Raw genomic sequence first — 20469 nt, 5'->3', positions numbered from 1 at the left:
ATCATCTATGCCTCCACTGGACAAATTCATCTGCTATGCAAACCTGGACCTGTTTATTGATGCAGATTTCTCCAAAAAATCGTTCCAAAATATGTCATTCTCGCGCAATGGTACAGTCAAAGTTGAACCACTCGCAGGAAGAACGATGGCTGTTGGAGCATTAGCTTCTACAACCCGGCTGAAGAATGGAATAACTATATCAGTTCTTTAACAGTTAACCCTCTTGCTTTGACTTTTATCAATGGCTTCACATGAAAGCAGATAAGCCAGAACACAAGTCTAACAACAATTTCTCTTTAATTAAAATTTGCATCACAACATCAAGGTTCCTAATGCTAATTTCTAATACATACGTGTAAAGAGGTAGCACTTTTGAACCACGTGCAATAACATCCTGCATTCATCATCTCTGTCAGTAACATGGTTTATATTATAGTGCTTCAAAAAATGATTCAAGTTTAACTTTAGAATGGCAACAAATAGCAGCAGTAGCATTTGTTTGTTGTACCACGAAAGGTGAGCAGAGTACACAGAGATGTAGAAACAACAGGACTCACAACTGTATGCTCAAAGAACGTAATGGAATGAAATAAAATACTCAATTAACAGTCAGTAATGAATGCAACGTATGCTTAGGGAGTGGAGAAGCTAACTGCAAAGTGACCAGAATCAAAACAAAGGCTCAAGAAAAGATGGGGAAGGAGTCCACTTAAGCCTTTGTTATTCTGTGGTGTGGACGGAGGGGTGCTAGAGGACGAAACAATCTGCTGGAAAATTGTGCCATACTCCAACAGATATGGGAAGCAACCGACCAGCCAACATTTGATGCGTGAAAGAGAGTAAACAGTGCACACCTCCTGCACAGTAAATGATGACAGTGGCAGCTGTATTTTGATGCAGATCAAAATTAGGAGCAGTTGTTGCAAAATCTTCATTTGGGGTAGCAGCCCCACCATCCACCACCAAGGCATCATCAGGCAGTAGACAGGGACACAAATGCAGCAAACAGCAGTGTCTACCTCTTGATGATGATGGACAATGGTAATGATGAATGCAGGGTGGTAGGTATTGTAATATTCCGCGTAAGAAACAATTTGGATAAATGGAATTTTTTTTTATTCCCCCCCTTATCCCTCCAGCCGACTGACGAGCTGGAGGGGGAGGGAAATAGAAGGAGCAACTAAGCTCCTTGGTGGAGCTTTGATTGGGGGGGGGGGGGGGGGACATGCGTGATGACACGCAGGGAGGGAAGATCCCCCTCCCCTCCACTATTTAAACGAGGGGGGGGCCGCTGGAGATGGAGGAGGCTGAAACCATAAGAAATAGAGGACGGAAGGCTGCTGCCGCCTGCTGTGCCGCCAGGAGATGCCATTGTCGGTCTGAGAGAGGGAGGGCGAAGTGTTGTGCGCCAGCTGTCGCCATACGGGAGGAGCCACCGCCTACATCCTGAGGCCGCCGCTGCCATCGCCACCCAGTCCACGAAGAGCCGTCAGGAATTCGTCGTCCTCCACACGCAGGACGGAAGGCTGCTGCCGCCTGCTGTGCCGCCAGGAGATGCCATTGTCGGTCTGAGAGAGGGAGGGCGAAGTGTTGTGCACCAGCTGTCGCCATACGGGAGGAGCCACCGCCTACATCCTGAGGCCGCCGCTGCCATCGCCACCCAGTCCACGAAGAGCCGTCAGGAATTCGTCGTCCTCCACACGCCACGTACATGAGTTCAGAAGCTTCCAAGAAGCTTCTTGGAAGCTTCTAAGGGGGGATCTTTAAGCCCCCTTTCTCATTGATATTCCCTTGAAAGTCCTTTAACCCCGGTTTCCGTTAAAAACCCCTTTTCTATTGTTTCCCGTAAGCCCCTTGTTCCCCCCCCCCCCCCCCCCCCCCAACCCATCTGGTTTTAATCCCCCCTAAGCCCTTGTTTCTTTCCCCCACCTCTTAGCTCTTTAGGCTATTCGAGTCACACCCATAGGCTACTTTGTCCTTAGACTACCTTGAAGACTTTCATTCTCTTTCATTGATTCCTTCATTCACTTTGTAGATCTTTTTGTGCATGTGCTCTCTTAGCTGAGCTTTGTTTACTTAGCTTTATCAAACAAGCCGGTGTCCACACACCCCCATGACCTAAAATTCCCCAAGACCCCCTTCCTATACTTTTCCCCCCTGTGTTTTATTCCACTAAGCCCTTTTCACCCTCATAACTCTTTTCTTTTTTTTCTCCACAACTCCCTAAGTTTTCCTCGTAATCCCCTGTATCCCCCTTATTATTTCCTCCTCCCCCCCCCCCCCCCCCCCCCCCCTCTGAACCTAAAAATCCAATTCATCATCATGGCCTCGTATGATATCCCGTAAGGGAAAAGTAGCCGTGAGAGAAAAAAAATAGGGAGGGAGTAAAAAGGAGTGAAGGAGGAAGAGTGGGAAAAAGACAAAAGAAAGGGAAGGAAGGAGAAGACAGTGGAATTCCAGAAGATAGAGGAAAAGGCTATCTCACATTCGAACTACGATGCCGCCAAAGAAAGTCCAAGGTGTAGCTGCGGGAGGGTCATCCCCCGGTATCCATATGGATATCTCACCTCAAAGCCAGGTTTTTCTTCTTGGCTTTAATTCGGTTTTAAGTCAATCATGTAAAGAAAAATTGTTAAGGATAGGATATATTTGTTCGAGTTATTTGTAACGAAGGAGTTTAGCTTATGAATGACAATGTATAAAACTTAGTTTTCTTCAAATTGCATCAAGCATTATAAATTACGAGCAAGATTATCCATTTACTATAGTAGTATATTTTAGTTAAATCCTAAGATGTAGAAATCATATCTTGCACCATTAGTCTTATTCTTTTCACAACGAATCATTGTAAATGGTTAAATTCATGAAGGTTTCTTTCGATGTTCAAATTACTAGGAAGTTATCTTGAATATTTGCACATCTTAGCAAGGCAAGTGTTGTTAGTTGGCATGAGCTCATCTTTAAGGAAAACGGAAGTTAAATTAAACTGTATTGATTGGGAAAGTAAATTGTCACAAGGATAGCAAAATCATGACAAAACGATTAATATTACCTTTCAAAAGATAACTGAACCAATCTAAACATAGAAACATTCACACCCTAAACACTTGACTACTTTCCTTACTGTAGGGACAAAAAATTTGTAAAGATAAGAAACTAGGGTTGCCCCTAAGGTTCTTAAAAGAAGAAACCCTAGGCCTGACATACGTCAGCTTAAAGAATCTAAACAGATTATTCCATCGCAGGACGTGCGCAACAAGTATGAAATTATTTAGTCTTGTGATTAATTCACAAGGAGAAAGGGTAAAAACCCTCATCAAGGACGGCGGATCCCTACGCAGGTTATCTTGCAAAAAGACGTATTTTTGGATATCCTTCTAAATAAGGAAAGTTGTAAACCAGAAACTAGCATATCTAAGGCACCTTAGGGTTAACCAAGTTGGGTATGCCCTACACCGGAATGTAAGAGATCTTGCCAAGTTACAAGACACCTTGGGAACGAGTGCTGATACACTCAAAAAGGAAAGAACACTTCCTTAGCAGTTTGCCAAACAACTCGGTTGATTAATGGAAATGTTTGTGCTTGCTAGAGATTTTAGAGCTCTGTTTGAATTATGAATTACAAATTAAATGAGTACCTATACTTCAGGTTAAAGGCCTGAAGAGAGAGGCAGCTTCAGTTACCCCCGACTGCCTGCCTAACCCTAACCAAGGGGGTTGTTGACCGCGCTGGGAACGTGGACCGAACCCGCTGCGAGAGGTCTCTCTATTGAGTTCTACTTGGAGCAGGAGGACGCTTGGGTGTTAGGGGGGGCTCTGGCCGTAAATCCCTCGCCTTTCGGGTCCTGCACAAGAGGCTAACGTGACTCGGGATTGAATCTCGAGGCCCGCATACTAGTTGACGGGCGGAAGCTTGGAATAGTGATCCCTGGAGATTACTGGATAGCCTTCGGGCAGATTATGGACAAGCCTACGGGCGGAACTCCTTGTATTTCAAAGATAAAATGATGAAATGTTAAAAGAACTTGCTTGATGTTGTTTTTTTATGTCACGTGATAAGATTACGTGAAGGAACCAGTGCTTAACAGGGTTAATTAAAGAAGCTGATTGTTATATGTCAAATTAATGTGTTAGATAATTACATAACTAAAACAAACCGAGGAAAGTGCGGAGGATGGGCCATGGGTCCGTCCTACGGTTGGGTGGTCCCGGTTAGCCGGGAACTTTTTTCAAAAATCTCGAAAAACAGCGGAATGATCATCATCATCAAAACGAATAAGAAGAACGATGACCTAAAGTTACGTCTTACCCGATTTACGTTGTTTTAGGGGAACGGAATGGGACTATGCCTTATGGCAGAGAGGTTGAGCTTTGCATCCCTCTCGTTTCCCATTCTCCTTGAACCAAGTGCAGCGTGAATCCGCTTCGCACCTGGCGTTTCTGCGTAAAGTAGTTTGCTCGGGTCTGATGCTAGTTGCTGTTAGCTAATGACCCATCAGGAAAACCCTAATTCTGGTCGATCCTAAGTGGGAACGGCCAGGATACTTCCGCTACGTGGCAGACGCGGAAAGACCTAGATCGCAAAACCCGTAACATTCCACGGGAGTGTCGGGCGGAGCTTTCTAGACATCCTTTCCGATGGACTGCTAAGACGTGTCTTGGATGATAATAGGGGACACGTTACAGTTGGTATCAGAGCCGACCAACAACGGAATTGTTTTTATGAGATCTCAATAAAATGAAGTAAAGAAATTGTTGCTGTCCAAATATTTTCTCATCTTCAATGCTGTCTTGCAGAACTATAAAGCGTGGAACAAGTTTTTGGTATTTTGGATCATGTTTATGACTGCAATGCATTCTCCGCTTTATAGACAAAGAATTGGGATGATGAACATCCTGGAGTAGATTTATAATCCATCACCTTTATACATAGAACGAAGATGGACGGGGTCTTTAGGAATCTACTACATAGCCGCCCACCGGTTTGCTTATCTACAGACCAACCTAAAGAGGATCAAGTGGTTGGAAGACTTGAAAGTCGTAAAGCTGTTCATTTTTGTGGAAGCTCACGTAAATTCGACTTTACATATTCAAGGTCGGAGGGTTGAAATGAACTCATATGTATATGAGGAAGTAACCCGTGTAATCCCAGCCGACAGGATTAGAGTGTTGGGCCGCTATGAGAAGTATGGATTCCAACGGAAAGGGTATCCTGAACTTCCAATGAATTATCGATTCCTAAAAATCCATGACCCAAAACCCTACTATTACACAGTTCCTGTAGACAAATGCAATACAACGTTGTTCTCCCCAAACTGAATGTAATGATTGGATTATCATCACACGAGACGTTGTATAAGGCTACGCCCATGTAAATACAAATAAAGACTTCTTTTTATCAATTTCTGGCTGTGCATAAGGGATGTTAAAAAGTTAAGTAGCCACATTGTTTACGAGATAGCTGAACTAAAAATGAAAGATAAGCTAACATCGATTATCATATAATAACGTTAAGAAAACTTTTATCCAGGCACAACCCCAGGTACAGGTTCCAAATTCACCTCCTACATCAAGTACTGCTGTGACCCAAGAGAATAAGTTCCTCCTCAAGCAGATAAAGCCACCCGAGTTTGACGGAAGAGGCAGATTCGTCCAGGCTGATGCTGAAATTTGGATTGAATCCATGGAGGATTACTTTGAAGCAGCTGGTACTGCACCTACCAATCAGGCCATGCTCGCCAAGTTAAAACTCACCGGCGAAGCCAGACTTTAGTGGAAGCAATGGTGTAGGGATCAAGGGACTTCAGAGGGGTCCGTTACTTGGGAGAAGTTGAAGAAAGCCATGCAAGGAAGATATTTACCGCCTGCATATCGTACTCAGAAAATGAATGAGTTCTACGAGCTAAAACAGCTAGGACTCACCCTTGACGCATACTACTCTAAATTCGTTTCACTCTTAAAGTATGCGCCACAGATGGACATGACGGAGCAGGTGTCCAAATTTTGTGCGGGCTTAAATCCATCCGTAAATACCCGTCTCGAATCTATGCGTCCATTAGATCTTCAGGATGCACTCATTTGAGCGGCGCCTATAATTCAAGAGGTGCAAGCTAGACCAAGGGGTAACAAAACTTGGTCCTATAGTGACCCGAACAAAGGAGCATTCAGACCTCAAGTGAAGAGAGTTCAAGGTCACAATCAGGGACAAAGGAAGAAAGCAAGGACAAATAACGTCAACAACTTTGTTCATTCTCTTCTATATTTCTGCCCATACATTTCAGCATATAAAATGGCTTCATGAATTGTCTTGGGCAGGTGTCTTGGGCTGCATTGCACCTACTTCCGAAGAGAGGGTTGAATCTAGACCAAAGATATATTTGTTTAACTTGGCCAAATCATCAATCCCTTCAATGTACATAGAAAGATTAAGGAACATGTTAGATTAATCACGAACGGATATGCCTCGTTGTTGAAGACCATACCATCTTCTTTGCAATCTTTCTTTTTCCATTGGAGAGTCAAACACTTCCAACATTGCCTTCTTAAAATCCTCCCAAGAAGCAAAATTGTGACCAATTCTTTGCATATATCTCCACCATGTATGCGCATAGCCTTCAAGATGGAGTGCTGCAAAATAGAACAGAAGAGGAAGATCCGACTATGGAAGCAGAATTCGAAAGAGCGACAGTTCATGCCGCTTTACACAAGAAAGGGCCGAATCGCCAGTTCTCGGTGATTCAGACACCGTGATACCAAGTGTGATGGTCCAACCCTCAGAGACCCTTTCGGGACCCCGTCTAGGCCCCGGGGCGGCACTAGACCCTTTCTGGAACTTTTGCATTTTGACCCCGGAACGCGTCACGGGGCACCTCAACACGTCACGGAACACGTCACGGAACGCGACACGGAATAGAACACGACGCGAGGTTTACCAAAGGGCCCATCTTGGGGACTTCAAGTCATATTCATAGGTAGAAAGCATTTATAAGCTTGCACGGGCTCAGTAAGGGACCATGTCATGGAGGGTGGGTGGAGCTATCAACGCGCATCAACACGACGCCCAAACTGTGGGTGAGGGAGCTACAAGGAGTCGGACTATCAAGGTAAAGGTTTCAAAACCTTGATTGATTGTGGTAGTACACATTTCTTTATCTCACCAGTATGTGTAAAAAGATTAGGAATAGCCACAGTAGAAGCATCTACCCTGCTTGTGGAATCGGCAAACGGTCGTGAGGTAACTTGTACCAGGCAAACTGCTAAGGTGGAATTCTTTCTGGGAGGAAAGAAAACCTCAATCAAATTCAGAGTCATGAATTTAGGTATCCATGAGTATCTACTCGGGATGGATTGGCTTAAGCCTAATGACGCCCACATCCACTGTGGAAAGGGTCAAGTTTCCTTTCGAAACTCTAAAAGGGAATTTGTCACAACTCAAGGTGAGGAAGGAGTGCAAAAAATCCAATTAGCCAAAGTATCTCGGATCATAAAAGGAGTCAGAAAAGGATTACCCGTTAACCTGATCAAACTCAACAAGTTAGATCAAAAGCAAGAGTCTCATGAAGGACCTTCTTGGCTAAAGGAATACGCTGACGTATTCCCTGAGGAATTGATTGAACTTCCGCCTCCAAGAGAAGTAGATCATGAGATTAGGCTAGTACCTAGAGCTGCACCAATTGCAAAGAGACCTTATAGAATGTCCATACCAGAAGCAATTGAGTTGAAGGAACAGCTCAAGCAACTGTTGGATCAGGGTTACATCCGGCCTAGCAACTCACCGTGGGGAGCCCCAGTACTATTCCAGAAAAAGAAAGATGGGACACTTCGACTATGTATTGATTACCGAGGGTTGAATCAATCAACAGTCAAGAACAAGTATCCTATTCCTAGAATAGATAAGCTTCTTGATCGTCTTCGAGGTGCAAAGATCTTCTCCAAGATTGATCTCAGGTCAGGTTACTATCAGATAAGGATCAAAGAAGAAGATATTCCAAAGACGGCCTTCAATACAAGATATGGGCACTTTGAGTTCCTGGTTATGTCATTCGGGCTTACAAACGCACCTGCCACCAACAGATTAATGCAAGATATTTTTAGACCATATCTTGATGATTTCGTGCTTGTCTTCTTCGATGACACTTTAGTCTATTCCAAACAGGAAGAAGATCATGAACCTCAACTTCGGATTGTCCTTGAGACAATGAGGTCTCATAAGTTGTATGCAAAAATGAAAAAGTGTGCATTCTTCAAGCATCAGATTGAATATCTGGGATTCATAGTATCATTAGAAGGAATATCAGTAGACCCAGCCAAGGTCAGAGATGTGCTTGAATGGCCAATACCAGTATCCGTCAAAGAGATACGTAGCTTTCTTGGATTGACAGGAAGGTATAGGGTCTTCATAAAAAACTATGCTTTGATTGCAGCACCTCTTACAGACTTACTAAAGAAGCAGACTTCTATTACATGGTCAACTTCCGAACAAAATAGCTTCGACAAATTGAAGCAAAGTTTGGTATCAGCACCTATTCTAAAACTTCCTGACCTCAATAAGGAGTTCGAGGTAGTAACTGATGCTAGCATTCTTGCCTTGGGGTGTGTACTTATGCAGGAAGGTCATCCAGTAGCATACTCTTCAAGAAAATTGAAGAGTCATGAAAAGAATTATGCCATGCATGATCTGGAATTATTAGCTGTCATCCATGCTCTAAAGCTTTGGAGACACTACCTGTTGGGTAACAAGTTTACTCTAGTAACCGATCATAAGAGTCTCAAATGGATTTTTACCCAGAACGAGCTCAACATGAGGCAACGTCGATGGATTGAAGTATTGGAGGAATATGATTTTGAAATCAAGTACCGACCACGGAAAGAGAATGTAGTTGCCGATGCACTCAGTCGCAAGGCATTCCTAAATTTCCTAATCTTGCAGAATCCATCAACGGCCAGATCTCTGGCTACAAAGGTATCTATGCCAAACAACCCTACACTTGAACTAGCTAGAGAGGAAGCATACCATGATTTGGCCTACCAAACAATGATAAAGGAAATATCTACCAAGGAGCAGAATCAGAAGTTGCAAGCTAAGTATCAGGAATTTTCCATTGATAATGGACTTGTCTACTACAGAACAAGGCTATGTATACCAGCAAGCCAGTCACTTAAGCAGAAAATATTATGGGAAGCTCATGATTCTCCTTTTTCAGGACATCCTCGCTATGCTAAGACTCTTAATGCAGTTAGAAAGAGCTACCATTGGGAGAGGCTTAAAGGTGACGTTCTCAAGTATGTCATTGAGTGTTTGTCTTGCTAACGTATCAAAGCCGAACATGTCATGATGCCAGGGAAACTGCAGCCACTTGACATTCCCCAAATGAAATGGGAATTCATCAGTATGGATTTTGTTGTGGGCTTACCCCAGTCCAAGGAGGATACAATTCCATTATGGTTGTGGTTGACATGCTTACCAAGGTTGCACACCTGATTCCAGTAAAGACAAACTATAAAGCCTCCGACATTGCAAGATTTTTTATCAAGGAGATATTCAAGCTACATGGGCTACCTAGAAGAATCATTAGTAATCGAGATTCTCTCTTCACATCACACTTCTAGAGAGCTATCTTTGAAGCTATTGGGACTCAACTCTATTTTAGCACCGCCTACCATCCCCAAACGGATGGCCAAACAGAGCGAGTAAATCAAATCATTGAGGATATGCTTAGGGCATACTGCTGTCGAGAGCCGAAGAGGTGGATTCAATACTTGCGATTAGTTGAATTTGCCTACAATGCTTCTTACCAGCAGAGCATTCAAATGACCCCTTTCCAAGCATTATATGGTCATGATTGTCGAAGTCCCCTAAACTTTTCTGATCCAACCCTAAGAGTTGAAGCTTCAAGACAAATGTTGGAGGACATGGATGATCAAATAAGGTCAATAAGACAAGACATACAAGCGGCCAAGGATAGGCAAAAGGCATACGCAGATTTGAAACGTCAAGATAGTCTTCGAAGTAGGAGACATGGTCTTCATTCGTGTATGCCCTAAAAAGAGTTCTCTATCCCTAGGAGAATGCAAGAAGCTAAGTCCAAGGTATTGTGGGCCGTACAAAATCCTCAAATGTCTACGACCCAATGCCTATAGATTGCAACTCCCTGAGAACCTAAAGGTTCACAATGTATTCCATATCAGCCTATTGAAAAAATATGTACCCAACCCTAATCATGTACTTGATGACCAACAAATTGTAATGCCTAGTCAAGGAGTCCTTGAACTAAGGCCGGAAAGGATCTTAGATGTTAGGGAAAGACAGTTAAGATCTAGAACCTTGAAAGAATGCCTCGTCCAGTGGAAAGATTATCCCGAAGAGGATGCCACTTGGATAAATGAAAGCTCTCTCAACCATCAATATCCCCAGTTTATCTTGAGATGAGGACATCTCGATTCCTCCAAGGGGGAGAGAATGTAATATTCCGCGTAAGAAACAATTTGGATAAATGGAAAACTTTTTAATTCCCCCCCTTATCCCTCCAGCCAACTGACGAGCTGGAGGGGGAGGGAAATAGAAGGAGTAACTAAGCTCCTTGGTGGAGCTTTGATTGAGGGGGGGGGGACATGCGTGATGACACGCAGGGAGGGAAGATCCCCCTCCCCTCCACTATTTAAACGAGGGGGGGGGGCCGCTGGAGATGGAGGAGGCTGAAACCATAAGAAATAGAGGACGGAAGGCTGCTGCCGCCTGCTGTGCCGCCAGGAGATGCCATTGTCGGTCTGAGAGAGGGAGGGCGAAGTGTTGTGCGCCAGCTGTCGCCATACGGGAGGAGCCACCGCCTACATCCTGAGGCCGCCGCTGCCATCGCCACCCAGTCCACGAAGAGCCGTCAGGAATTCGTCGTCCTCCCTAAGCCCTTGTTTCTTTCCCCCACCTCTTAGCTCTTTAGGCTATTTGAGTCACACCCATAGGCTACTTTGTCCTTAGACTACCTTGAAGACTTTCATTCTCTTTCATTGATTCCTTCATTCACTTTGTAGATCTTTTTGTGCATGTGCTCTCTTAGCTGAGCTTTGTTTTCTTAGCTTTATCAAACAAGCCGGTGTCCACACACCCCCATGACCTAAAATTCCCCAAGACCCCCTTCCTATACTTTTCCCCCCCGTGTTTTATTCCACTAAGCCCTTTTCACCCTCATAACTCTTTTCTTTTTTTTCTCCACAACTCCCTAAGTTTTCCTCGTAATCCCCTGTATCCCCCTTATTATTTCCCCCCCCCCCCCCCCCCCCCCCCCCCGAACCTAAAAATCCAATTCATCATCATGGCCTCATATGATATCCCGTAAGGGAAAAGTAGCCGTGAGAGAAAAAAAATAGGGAGGGAAGGTAGAGGGAGTAAAAAGAAGGAGTGAAGGAGGAAGAGTGGGAAAAAGACAAAAGAAAGGGAAGGAAGGAGAAGACGGTGAAATTTCAGAAGAAAGAGGAAAAGGCTATCTCACATTCGAACTACGATGCCGCCGAAGAAAGTCCAAGGTGTAGCTGCGGGAGGGTCATCCCCCGGTATCCATGTGGATATCTCATCTCAAAGCCAGGTTTTTCTTCTTGGCTTTAATTTGGTTTTAAGTCAATCATGCAAAGAAAAATTGTTAAGGATAGGATATATTTGTTCGAGTTATTTGTAACAAAGAAGTTTAGCTTATGAATGACAATGTATAAAACTTAGTTTTCTTCAAATTGCATCAAGCATTATAAATTACGAGCAAGATTATCCATTTACTATAGTAGTATATTTTAGTTAAATCCTAAGATGTAGAAATCATATCTTGCACCATTAGTCTTATTCTTTTCACAACGAATCATTGTAAATGGTTAAATTCATGAAGGTTTCTTTCGATGTTCAAATTACTAAGAAGTTATCTTGAATATTTGCACATCTTAGCAAGGCAAGTGTTGTTAGTTGGCATGAGCTCATCTTTAAGGAAAACGGAAGTTAAATTAAACTGTATTGATTGGGAAAGTAAATTGTCACAAGGATAGCAAAATCATGACAAAACGATTAATATTACCTTCCAAAAGATAACTGAACCAATCTAAACATAGAAACATTCACACCCTAAACACTTGACTACTTTCCTTATTGTAGGGACAATAAATTTGTAAAGATAAGAAACTAGGGTTGCCCCTAAGGTTCTTAAAAGAAGAAACCCTAGACCTGACATACGTCAGCTTAAAGAATCTAAACAGATTATTCCATCGCAGGACGTGCGCAACAAGTATGAAATTATTTAGTCTTGTGATTGATTCACAAGGAGAAAGGGTAAAAACCCTCATCAAGGACGGCAGATCCCTACGCAGGTTATCTTGCAAAAAGACGTATTTTTGGATATCCTTTTAAATAAGGAAAGTTGTAAACCAGAAACTAGCATATCTAAGGCACCTTAGGGTTAACCAAGTTGGGTATGCCCTACACCGGAATGTAAGAGATCTTGCCAAGTTACAAGACACCTTGGGAACGAGTTCTGATACACTCAAAAAGGAAAGAACACTTCCTTAGCAGTTTGCCAAACAACTCGGTTGATTAACGGAAATGTTTGTGCTTACTAGAGATTTTAGAGCTCTGTTTGAATTATGAATTACAAATTAAATGAGTACCTATACTTCAGGTTAAAGGCCTGAAGAGAGAGGCAGCTTCAGTTACCCCCGACTGCTTGCCTAACCCTAACCAAGGGGGTTGTTGACCGCGCCGGGAACGTGGACCGAACCCGCCACGAGATCTCTCCGTTGAGTTCTACTTGGAGCAGGAGGACGCTTGGGTGCCAAGGGGGGCTCTGGCCATAAATCCCTCGCCTTCCGGGTCCTACACAAGAGGCTAAGTGACTCGGGATTGGATCTCGAGGCCCACATACTAGTTGACGGGCGGAAGCTTGGAATAGTGATCCCTGGAGATTACTGGATAGCCTTCGGGCAGATTATGGATAAGCCTACGGCGGAACTCCTTGTATTTCAAAGATAAAATGATGAAATGTTAAAAGAACTTGCTTGATGTTGTTTTTCTATGTCACGTGATAAGATTACGTGAAGGAACCAGTGCTTAACAGGGTTAATTAAAGAAGCTGATTGTTATATGTCAAATTAATGTGTTAGATAATTACATAACTAAAACAAACCGAGGAAAGTGCGGAGGATGGGCCATGGGTCCGTCCTACGGTTGGGTGGTCCCGGTTAGCCGGGAACTTTTCTCAAAAATCTCGAAGAACAGCGGAATGATCATCATCATCAAAACGAATAACGAGAACGATGACCTAAAGTTACGTCTTACCCGATTTACGCTGTTTTAGGGGAACGGAATGGGACTATGCCTTATGGCAGAGAGGTTGAGCTTTGCATCCCTCTCGTTTCCCATTCTCCTTGAACCAAGTGCAGCGTGAATCCGCTTCGGACCTGGCGTTTCTGCGTAAAGTAGTTCGCTCGGGTCTGACACTAGTTGCTGTTAGCTAATGACCCATCAGGAAAACCCTAATTCCGGTCGATCCTAAGTGGGAATGGCCAGGATACTTCGGCTACGTGGCAGACGCGGAAAGACCTAGATCGCAAAACCCGTAACATTTCATGGGAGTGCCGGGTGGAGCTTTCTAGACATCCTTTCCGATGGACTGCTAAGACGTGTCTTGGATGATAATAGGGGACACGTTACAGGTATGGTGCTAACAGCTGCTGGCAATGGATCATAGGAGAGAGATAATGGCAATGGATGCTGATGGCACAAATGAAAGTTGGAAATAATGGGAAAAAAGTGGCCACACATCTCAATCCCTTTTATCAAAAATTTCAAGCTAGTTGTCCTACCAAGACTTCTTGAGTTTCGGTCATTTATTTGAAGTTGACTTGATTTTCTTTGTGAGGTTATACAAGAGCCAAATAAATTCAAATATATCAAAGGATTACTTATGACCTAGTTTTTCATTGCTTAACACCACCTCTAATGCCAAAAAAGGGAGCTGAAGGACTAACAAGCAATGCTCTCCATAGTATTCAAAAATGGCATTTTGGCCTGCCCAAAATGGAATGGAGGACAATAATAAAGACTATAGAATATTGTTTTGGCTGACCCATCCTACAATGTATCATGGTTTAGCTTAAGAGTTATTTTGCTTCTTTTTTCTTACTATCCACGTAGAATTTTATTCATCCTTTTTTCATTCAAAATGGGTGACTATATTCATCACCTCAGAAACACCTCAGTCACAGCAAAGAAGAAAAAGAATTTGCCATATGCCAAGCAACTAAATCTTCCCTAGGGAGAAGAAGAGCATGCTGAATAAGATCCAATTGCCAATGGAGAAGACCCTTGATGTTAGAAATATGACTTTAAACTCTGAAAGGAGTGGGATATAACTCAAAGGAGTTTGAAGGCTTTTGCAAGAGCAAAGGGATCAAGCGTCAATTGACGACGCCTCACACATCTCAGCAGAACGGTGTTGTGGAACGCAGGAATCGCACCATTGTGGAGATGGCAAGATGCATGCTAAAGGGCAAGGGATTGCCTAACCATTTTTGGGCTGAAGCTGTTAATACTGTAGTCTACATTCTAAATCGGAGCTACACAAAAGCTCTCAAGGGAAAAACACCTCATGAGGCTTACACTGGTAAGAAACCATTTGTCTCACATTTCAGAATTTTTGGATGTGAATGTTATGCACATGTTCCAATTACCAAAGATCCACTCATAGGCACATACCAAAGGTCCCACCGCAGCTCTCCAAATGTTAGACAAGAGGGATCAAATCTTTCTAGCAAAGGGGCAAATGTTAGACAAGAGGGATCAAATCTTTTTAGCAAAGGGGCAAGTGATAAATCTATGGCGGGAAGATTCCACACTTGTAGTACAAAAGAAACACTTGCCATTTGAAATATGGCGCCCAAAAAGCGCAAGGGGCAAGCCACCTATCAACATTTTCCGAAGAAAACTTTTGCATTTTAATGGAGTCTTAGTGAGGTACCGTACCCTTCCATAACAGCCAATTTCCACCGTGCCTTATTTTTATGTAATCCCCAAATAGTAATTGCTTTAGTCACCAACGAATGGAAATCTCTAACATAAGGTGATACATCTGGTTAACCGAAGCCCCTTCCAGAATCAGCTGACCCACAAGATTCCAATCCTGCCAAGGATGATCAAAATCAAGGGTAGGGATGTGAGAGTGCACAACAGAAAGGAAAGTGAACACGGAGAGGAGGAGACAGAGAGAGAACATAGATGATAGAAGGAACAATGTGACCACAATGGTTGAAGGTACAAGGCTGAAACAGTCAGCCCTAACACAGCTCTACACTGCACCAGATGATAGCAAGGCAATGAGAGAATGAGGGCTGGCTGATCACATGGGATCAATGATGGATAATAAGAGTGGGAGGACAAGGCGCCTATATGCAGGCAAACTGAGGGCCACAGTTAGTCAAGGAGCAAGACCCCCACTCCATAGAAAAATCCGATCAAATGAAAGGCAACCAAAAGCCAAGGGAAATGAAGAGGCCTTACATGGATCACTCTTGAAAACTCGAGTCGGGAATGGATGAGCCAAGCCTCTAACCCAACTATGAGACAATAACAAGAAACTATTGAAGGTGCCACAAGCTGCATAGAAACAATTTCATTACAGAATAAGATGAATCCATTAGGGTGACTATCACGGTCACATGGGTCGCGCAAAACATGCGATACAACTACAGTCTAGTATATCTGATACAAAAAAAAGAGAAACCTATGAATCTATGATGAGACATCACTATCATCATCATCAACATCATCATCATCATCATCAGAACCATTTGAGTGCTCATCAAGAGAGTCTGAAGATGACTCCTCGGCATCCGATGATGAGACACACTCATACTCATCCTCATTGATGAGGTTACCATCATCATCAAATGATGGCTCCCTAGGTGGCGGCTGTGTAGGCAAGGGGGGGATGTCATCATGAGCCACAGGATGTGAGCTATTAGAGCCTTGCCTTACATATGTCTGCAAGCCACTTGAACTACCCCTTCTCAATGATGGAGGGCGTCGAATGACCATGCCCCTGCTACCACCTACTCGAACTCCTTGCCCACGAGTACATTGACTACAAGTGTCAGGAGTATCTATTGCTATAAGCTCTCTATAGAGCTCTACAAAAATCATTTCCTCCTCCTCATCCACCTCCTTATGTATACTCGGAAGAGTGTCGCCCGTCAACTTGAATGTATCAACATTCAACTACACAATGCAATGATACATATAAGATTGATCATTGTAAATGCTAAAGTCTAAATTGTAAAGTATAAACTTCAAAGTTTAAAGTTTAAAAGTTAAAACAACAAATTTTAAATGTTATGGTTAAGTGTTTAAACTTTACCTACTTCGGACTACCCATGCTTATCATAGCCCTCATCATGCGTAAGTTAGTGTGGCAATAGACTAGCTGCTCTACATATTGTGTGCTAAGCCGATTGCGAATCTTTGTGTGAATGAGAGAATAGGCACTTCAATTTCTCTCACATGCACCCGAAGAGCAATCCTAGGCAAGGACCCTCATGGCTAAAGGCTGAAGGATCTCTAGTGTATCCAAAGTTTTGCCACCAAAATAAAGGCTTCACAAGTGACTCTATCCTCTAACAAGAGGGAGAAGCAAAAACCACATGCCCTCTCTAATCTGCATAGCATCCTAGCTCCTCCAACACTGCATTGTGATCATCCACAGGGACCCACATGAGTCAAATAAGCAAGCTAGTCCGAACGAAACTCTCTATCATCCATGACTGCTGGTGACTTGTAGGCTGGATGTACCAATGCAGCAAAACCATGGATGGGCTTATGCATCTACGTCCATCTCCTCTCTGCTCTCTCTAAAACATGTGCACGTTGTGTCTCTGTGATCACTGTACAAGTATGTGCCTCCACCAATGCCACTCTAAAGAAGTGAACGAGATGGCCCATGGTGGACCCCTCGCAATCACTCACACGTAACACCCTATAAAAGGGAGTCATAACAATGATAATGGCACGAACTTTTTGCCAAAACTGCTCATTAAGGCACAAGCGCTACATGATTTTGGCCTCCTCTATCTCATGCTTATCCCACTCATTCCATAGTGGACACCACTATTTGGCGCAAGGCAAACTGCACCTCATAAAGGCACTCCGACAATAACCATATGTAGGCAAAGCGAGTTGAAGAAGGCTTCTTCAACTCTAGTGTGCTATGCTCACGATACATCATGAGCACCTTTACCTTTACCGTGAAGAATGTGACAATTGATGTAGCTTTGTAGACCACCCTCTTCATCCACTTGAGCTTCCCAATGTCCTCCATGAGCAAGTCCAAACGATAACTTGCACGTAGAGTCCACACAATTGTAGGGAATTCGGCCTCAAGCAAACGGCCTATGCACCGACAATTCGATGCATTGTCGGTAACAACTTGCACCACATTTGAGGGACCCACCTACAACCACAATTTACAAATTACAAGTAAATATACTTATTACTAACAATACTTGGAAATTGGAGGTTAGAGAGAGAAAGAGTCTAGAGAGAGTTGAAACTTGAGCCTTTCAAGTTTCAACTTTCAAGTTTCGAGTATGAAGAGAGATGGGGCCCGGGGGTCGGGGGCTTTGCGGTCTGGGGGGAAAGAGAGAATCGAGATAGATCATAGATACTAGAGAGTGTCGAATGTGGCGGTAGATGAATGCGCCCTTCATTTTTATCCCCCTCTTGCCGGTATCTACGGCCTGCAAAAAGCAAGTGCCAATTGGACATGAGACGAGTATGTTGATGATGCCTTGTTTCTTACGATCACTCCATCCGTCGATGAGAATGAAGCAACCATATTTTATCCATATGGCCCAAATAGGATCAAGGGCTCTATCAATCCTCTCCTTCTCTTCATCAATATTTTTTGTCCTCATGTCATTGCATGTAACACCGGTCCATCCTTTACATGCACCTACATTGGCAATGGCTTTTACCATCTTCTTCCATTGCTCTTGCTTTAGAACATTGAATGCAAGATTGCACTCAATCACCATGCATGCAATTTCAATGTCCGCAAGTCATTGCCTTTCTCTAAGAAAGGCAACTCATTCACGCACATGATCGGGAGCTTGAGAGAGAGAGGATTGTTTGTCCGGCACCGCATGAGTCTCCACTCTTTGCCTTTTACCGGAGCCGAATGTGGATGTGGAGTCTCCCATCACCAATGGTAGAGGCTTCTTCCACATTGGTTGAAGATACGCCCACATTTGATGCTTCCTTGTTATTAGGCATAGGAGTTGGTGCCGATAAGCCACTTCCTCCTTCTCTTGTGGATCCGCCTCTCATCTGGGCGAGAATCTTCTCCGCGATGTTTTGAGGGATCTCCTTGCATGGAGCAACTTGCCTCTCTATCTTGGAAAGATGTTGGAGAAGCTGAGTTGCACCACTTGTATAGCGCTTCCTGCAATACTTGCATGTCCAATGGTGGGAGTTGGACTTCTTTGTGTCCCTCTTCACATGGATCGCATGCAAATTGAAGGCCTCGTGCTTCTTAGGAGTCATGGTGCCGATGACAGATAAAGAGGCCTGAGAGAGAGAGAGAGAGAGAGAGAGAGATGCTTGAGTCTGGACTCTTGAAACTTGAGTCTTGAAAGTTGAAAGGGAGGGAGACTCGAGAGGCCCGAGGGTTGGGGTAAAGTTGAAAGAATAAGAGTGAGAGAGAGGGGATGGGAGATTTGAGAATGGCAAATGCTTCGATAGGGCGTGGGAAAGAGGGGATGGGAGGTGAGATTCGAGAATGACAAATCACAAGTCCATTCAAGAATCAAGATCCAAGAGAGGAAGATGAGAACGGTAAGTGCTTGCTGACTTGGTGTGGAAGCATGGAGGAGAGGAGCACCTTTTGTAGATGAGAGAAGGGGGGTGGATTTGGTAGAGAGATACCAATCTCTGCAACATTGTGGATATGTCTTACATACATAAGCACAAAATCTATGCAAGTCAAAAAGAGAAAAGAGCGGCCTCTAGGCTTTAGGCTCTAGGCTCTAGCATTCAATGGATCCCATAATGTTGCCGGATCTGAGGTCACACCATCATGGGGATCCACAACAGGTCAAGGTATAGAGACAATAACAAAGTCCCAAAGGTCATCATTGTCGAGGAGGCACTCCATATGGCATGACCATAGAGGTTAGTTCGTCCCATCCAATTCTTGGATGCAAATAGAGAGGGTAGGACTGGCACCTACTCAGGAGATACCATCAATTCCAATCAAGGACTAGAAGCCCCAGAAGAAATTGGAGGGAAAGAGTAATAGAGCTTCCCATTTCTTTGCAAAGATATTGGAAAGATATATAAGCATTTTCTAAGTTAGCTACAATATATTCGAAGGATAATATATGTAAACCCTTCAATATAATTTGAGTCGCAAAATTTTATTTATTTTATTTTTTGGGTGATGCGACATTGTCAATGCATTAATTGGTAAATTAATTAGTTTGGATTAAGAATGCACATGAGGTAATTTCTGTAAAAAGATGTTGCTAATTGCATAATGCCATGCTGCATCAATATGATGCTATAATTATTTACACCTCTTTTTTGAAGTTAATATAAAGCGCATTCAAATTTTAGAAATTGCATACCTTTTCACATCTCTATTAATGCATTATATGTGGTTTTAGAAAACTTACAAGAGATTTAAAAAACCCTCGATGATGCCCTTGCATGATGTTGCATTTTCCCTAGATGGTGGTCAATCTGAACAATCCCAAACCACACATTCCCCCATAGCATACATGTCAACCATAGATGTCATTCAATAAAATACCTACAAGAAAACAAAGAAGATGCTGCCACTAGGATAACAAGCAACCAAGATGTGTCCTGAAAGTAATCACGGTCTGTCAGGCCACAGCATAGGCAAGGTAGATGGTTGGCAAGGTGGAAAGGGCACTATACAAGCCACTCGGCACTAATATGATCCCCCCCTTGATGATGCCTACTAACCGGAACAGTGGATCTCCAGCTCCCACACATGGCTTTGATACCATGTGAGAGCGCGAGGGAAAGGAAAGTGAACACAAAGAGAATGAGACATTTCATTACCGTAAGGGCTCAATCAACAATGTTGCCAATGCCATTAGTTAAATCCTAGATATCAGTGCTTTGTCTTTTTTTGAGATATTGATTGATTTCTATCTTTCTCTCAAGGGGCATTGCAAAACCAGTCCCACTTTGGTAGGATATCGCAATTAGTCTAGATGGACTTAGTAGCCTAGGAAGCTTCGATGGTCCAAACTTCTAAAAGTTGGCTACCGAGAGAAAGATGGTGGAAAAGTATTCCATTAAAAATTGATCACTATTTAAACAAGGCTGCATGCATATGTCTCCCATAGACAATTTGGTTAGGAGTGTTATCTTTCACAAAATGTGTTTGTTCATAGCGGTACTAAGCATTTGGGTATTGG

General features: G+C 43.3%; 1 protein-coding gene across 4 annotated transcripts in view; it reads right to left on the bottom strand.

The window, feature by feature from the left end:
• The window catches only part of AAE17 (acyl-activating enzyme 17), a 194771-nt gene that overhangs the window by 10176 nt on the left and 164126 nt on the right, over positions 1–20469 (bottom strand). For 2 of the 4 annotated variants that reach the window (XM_087663613.1, XM_087663610.1), the window contains exons 5-6: positions 354–394; positions 44–178 (exon numbers count right to left, since the gene is read on the bottom strand). In XM_087663613.1, coding sequence (XP_087519739.1) covers positions 44–178; positions 354–394 — 176 coding nt within the window. The remainder of the gene's footprint in view (positions 1–43; positions 179–353; positions 395–20469) is intronic. The other 2 variants (XM_087663611.1, XM_087663612.1) reach the window with 2 other exon arrangements.

The sequence above is a fragment of the Lygodium microphyllum genome, chromosome 23 (genome assembly GCF_053477565.2).
Source record: "Lygodium microphyllum isolate KBCC chromosome 23, Lygodium_microphyllum_v1.1.10, whole genome shotgun sequence".
In the NCBI taxonomy this organism is placed as follows: Eukaryota; Viridiplantae; Streptophyta; class Polypodiopsida; order Schizaeales; family Lygodiaceae; genus Lygodium; species Lygodium microphyllum.
Note: the sequence above shows the minus strand (reverse complement) of the source record. Positions and strands in the feature narration are given on the sequence as shown.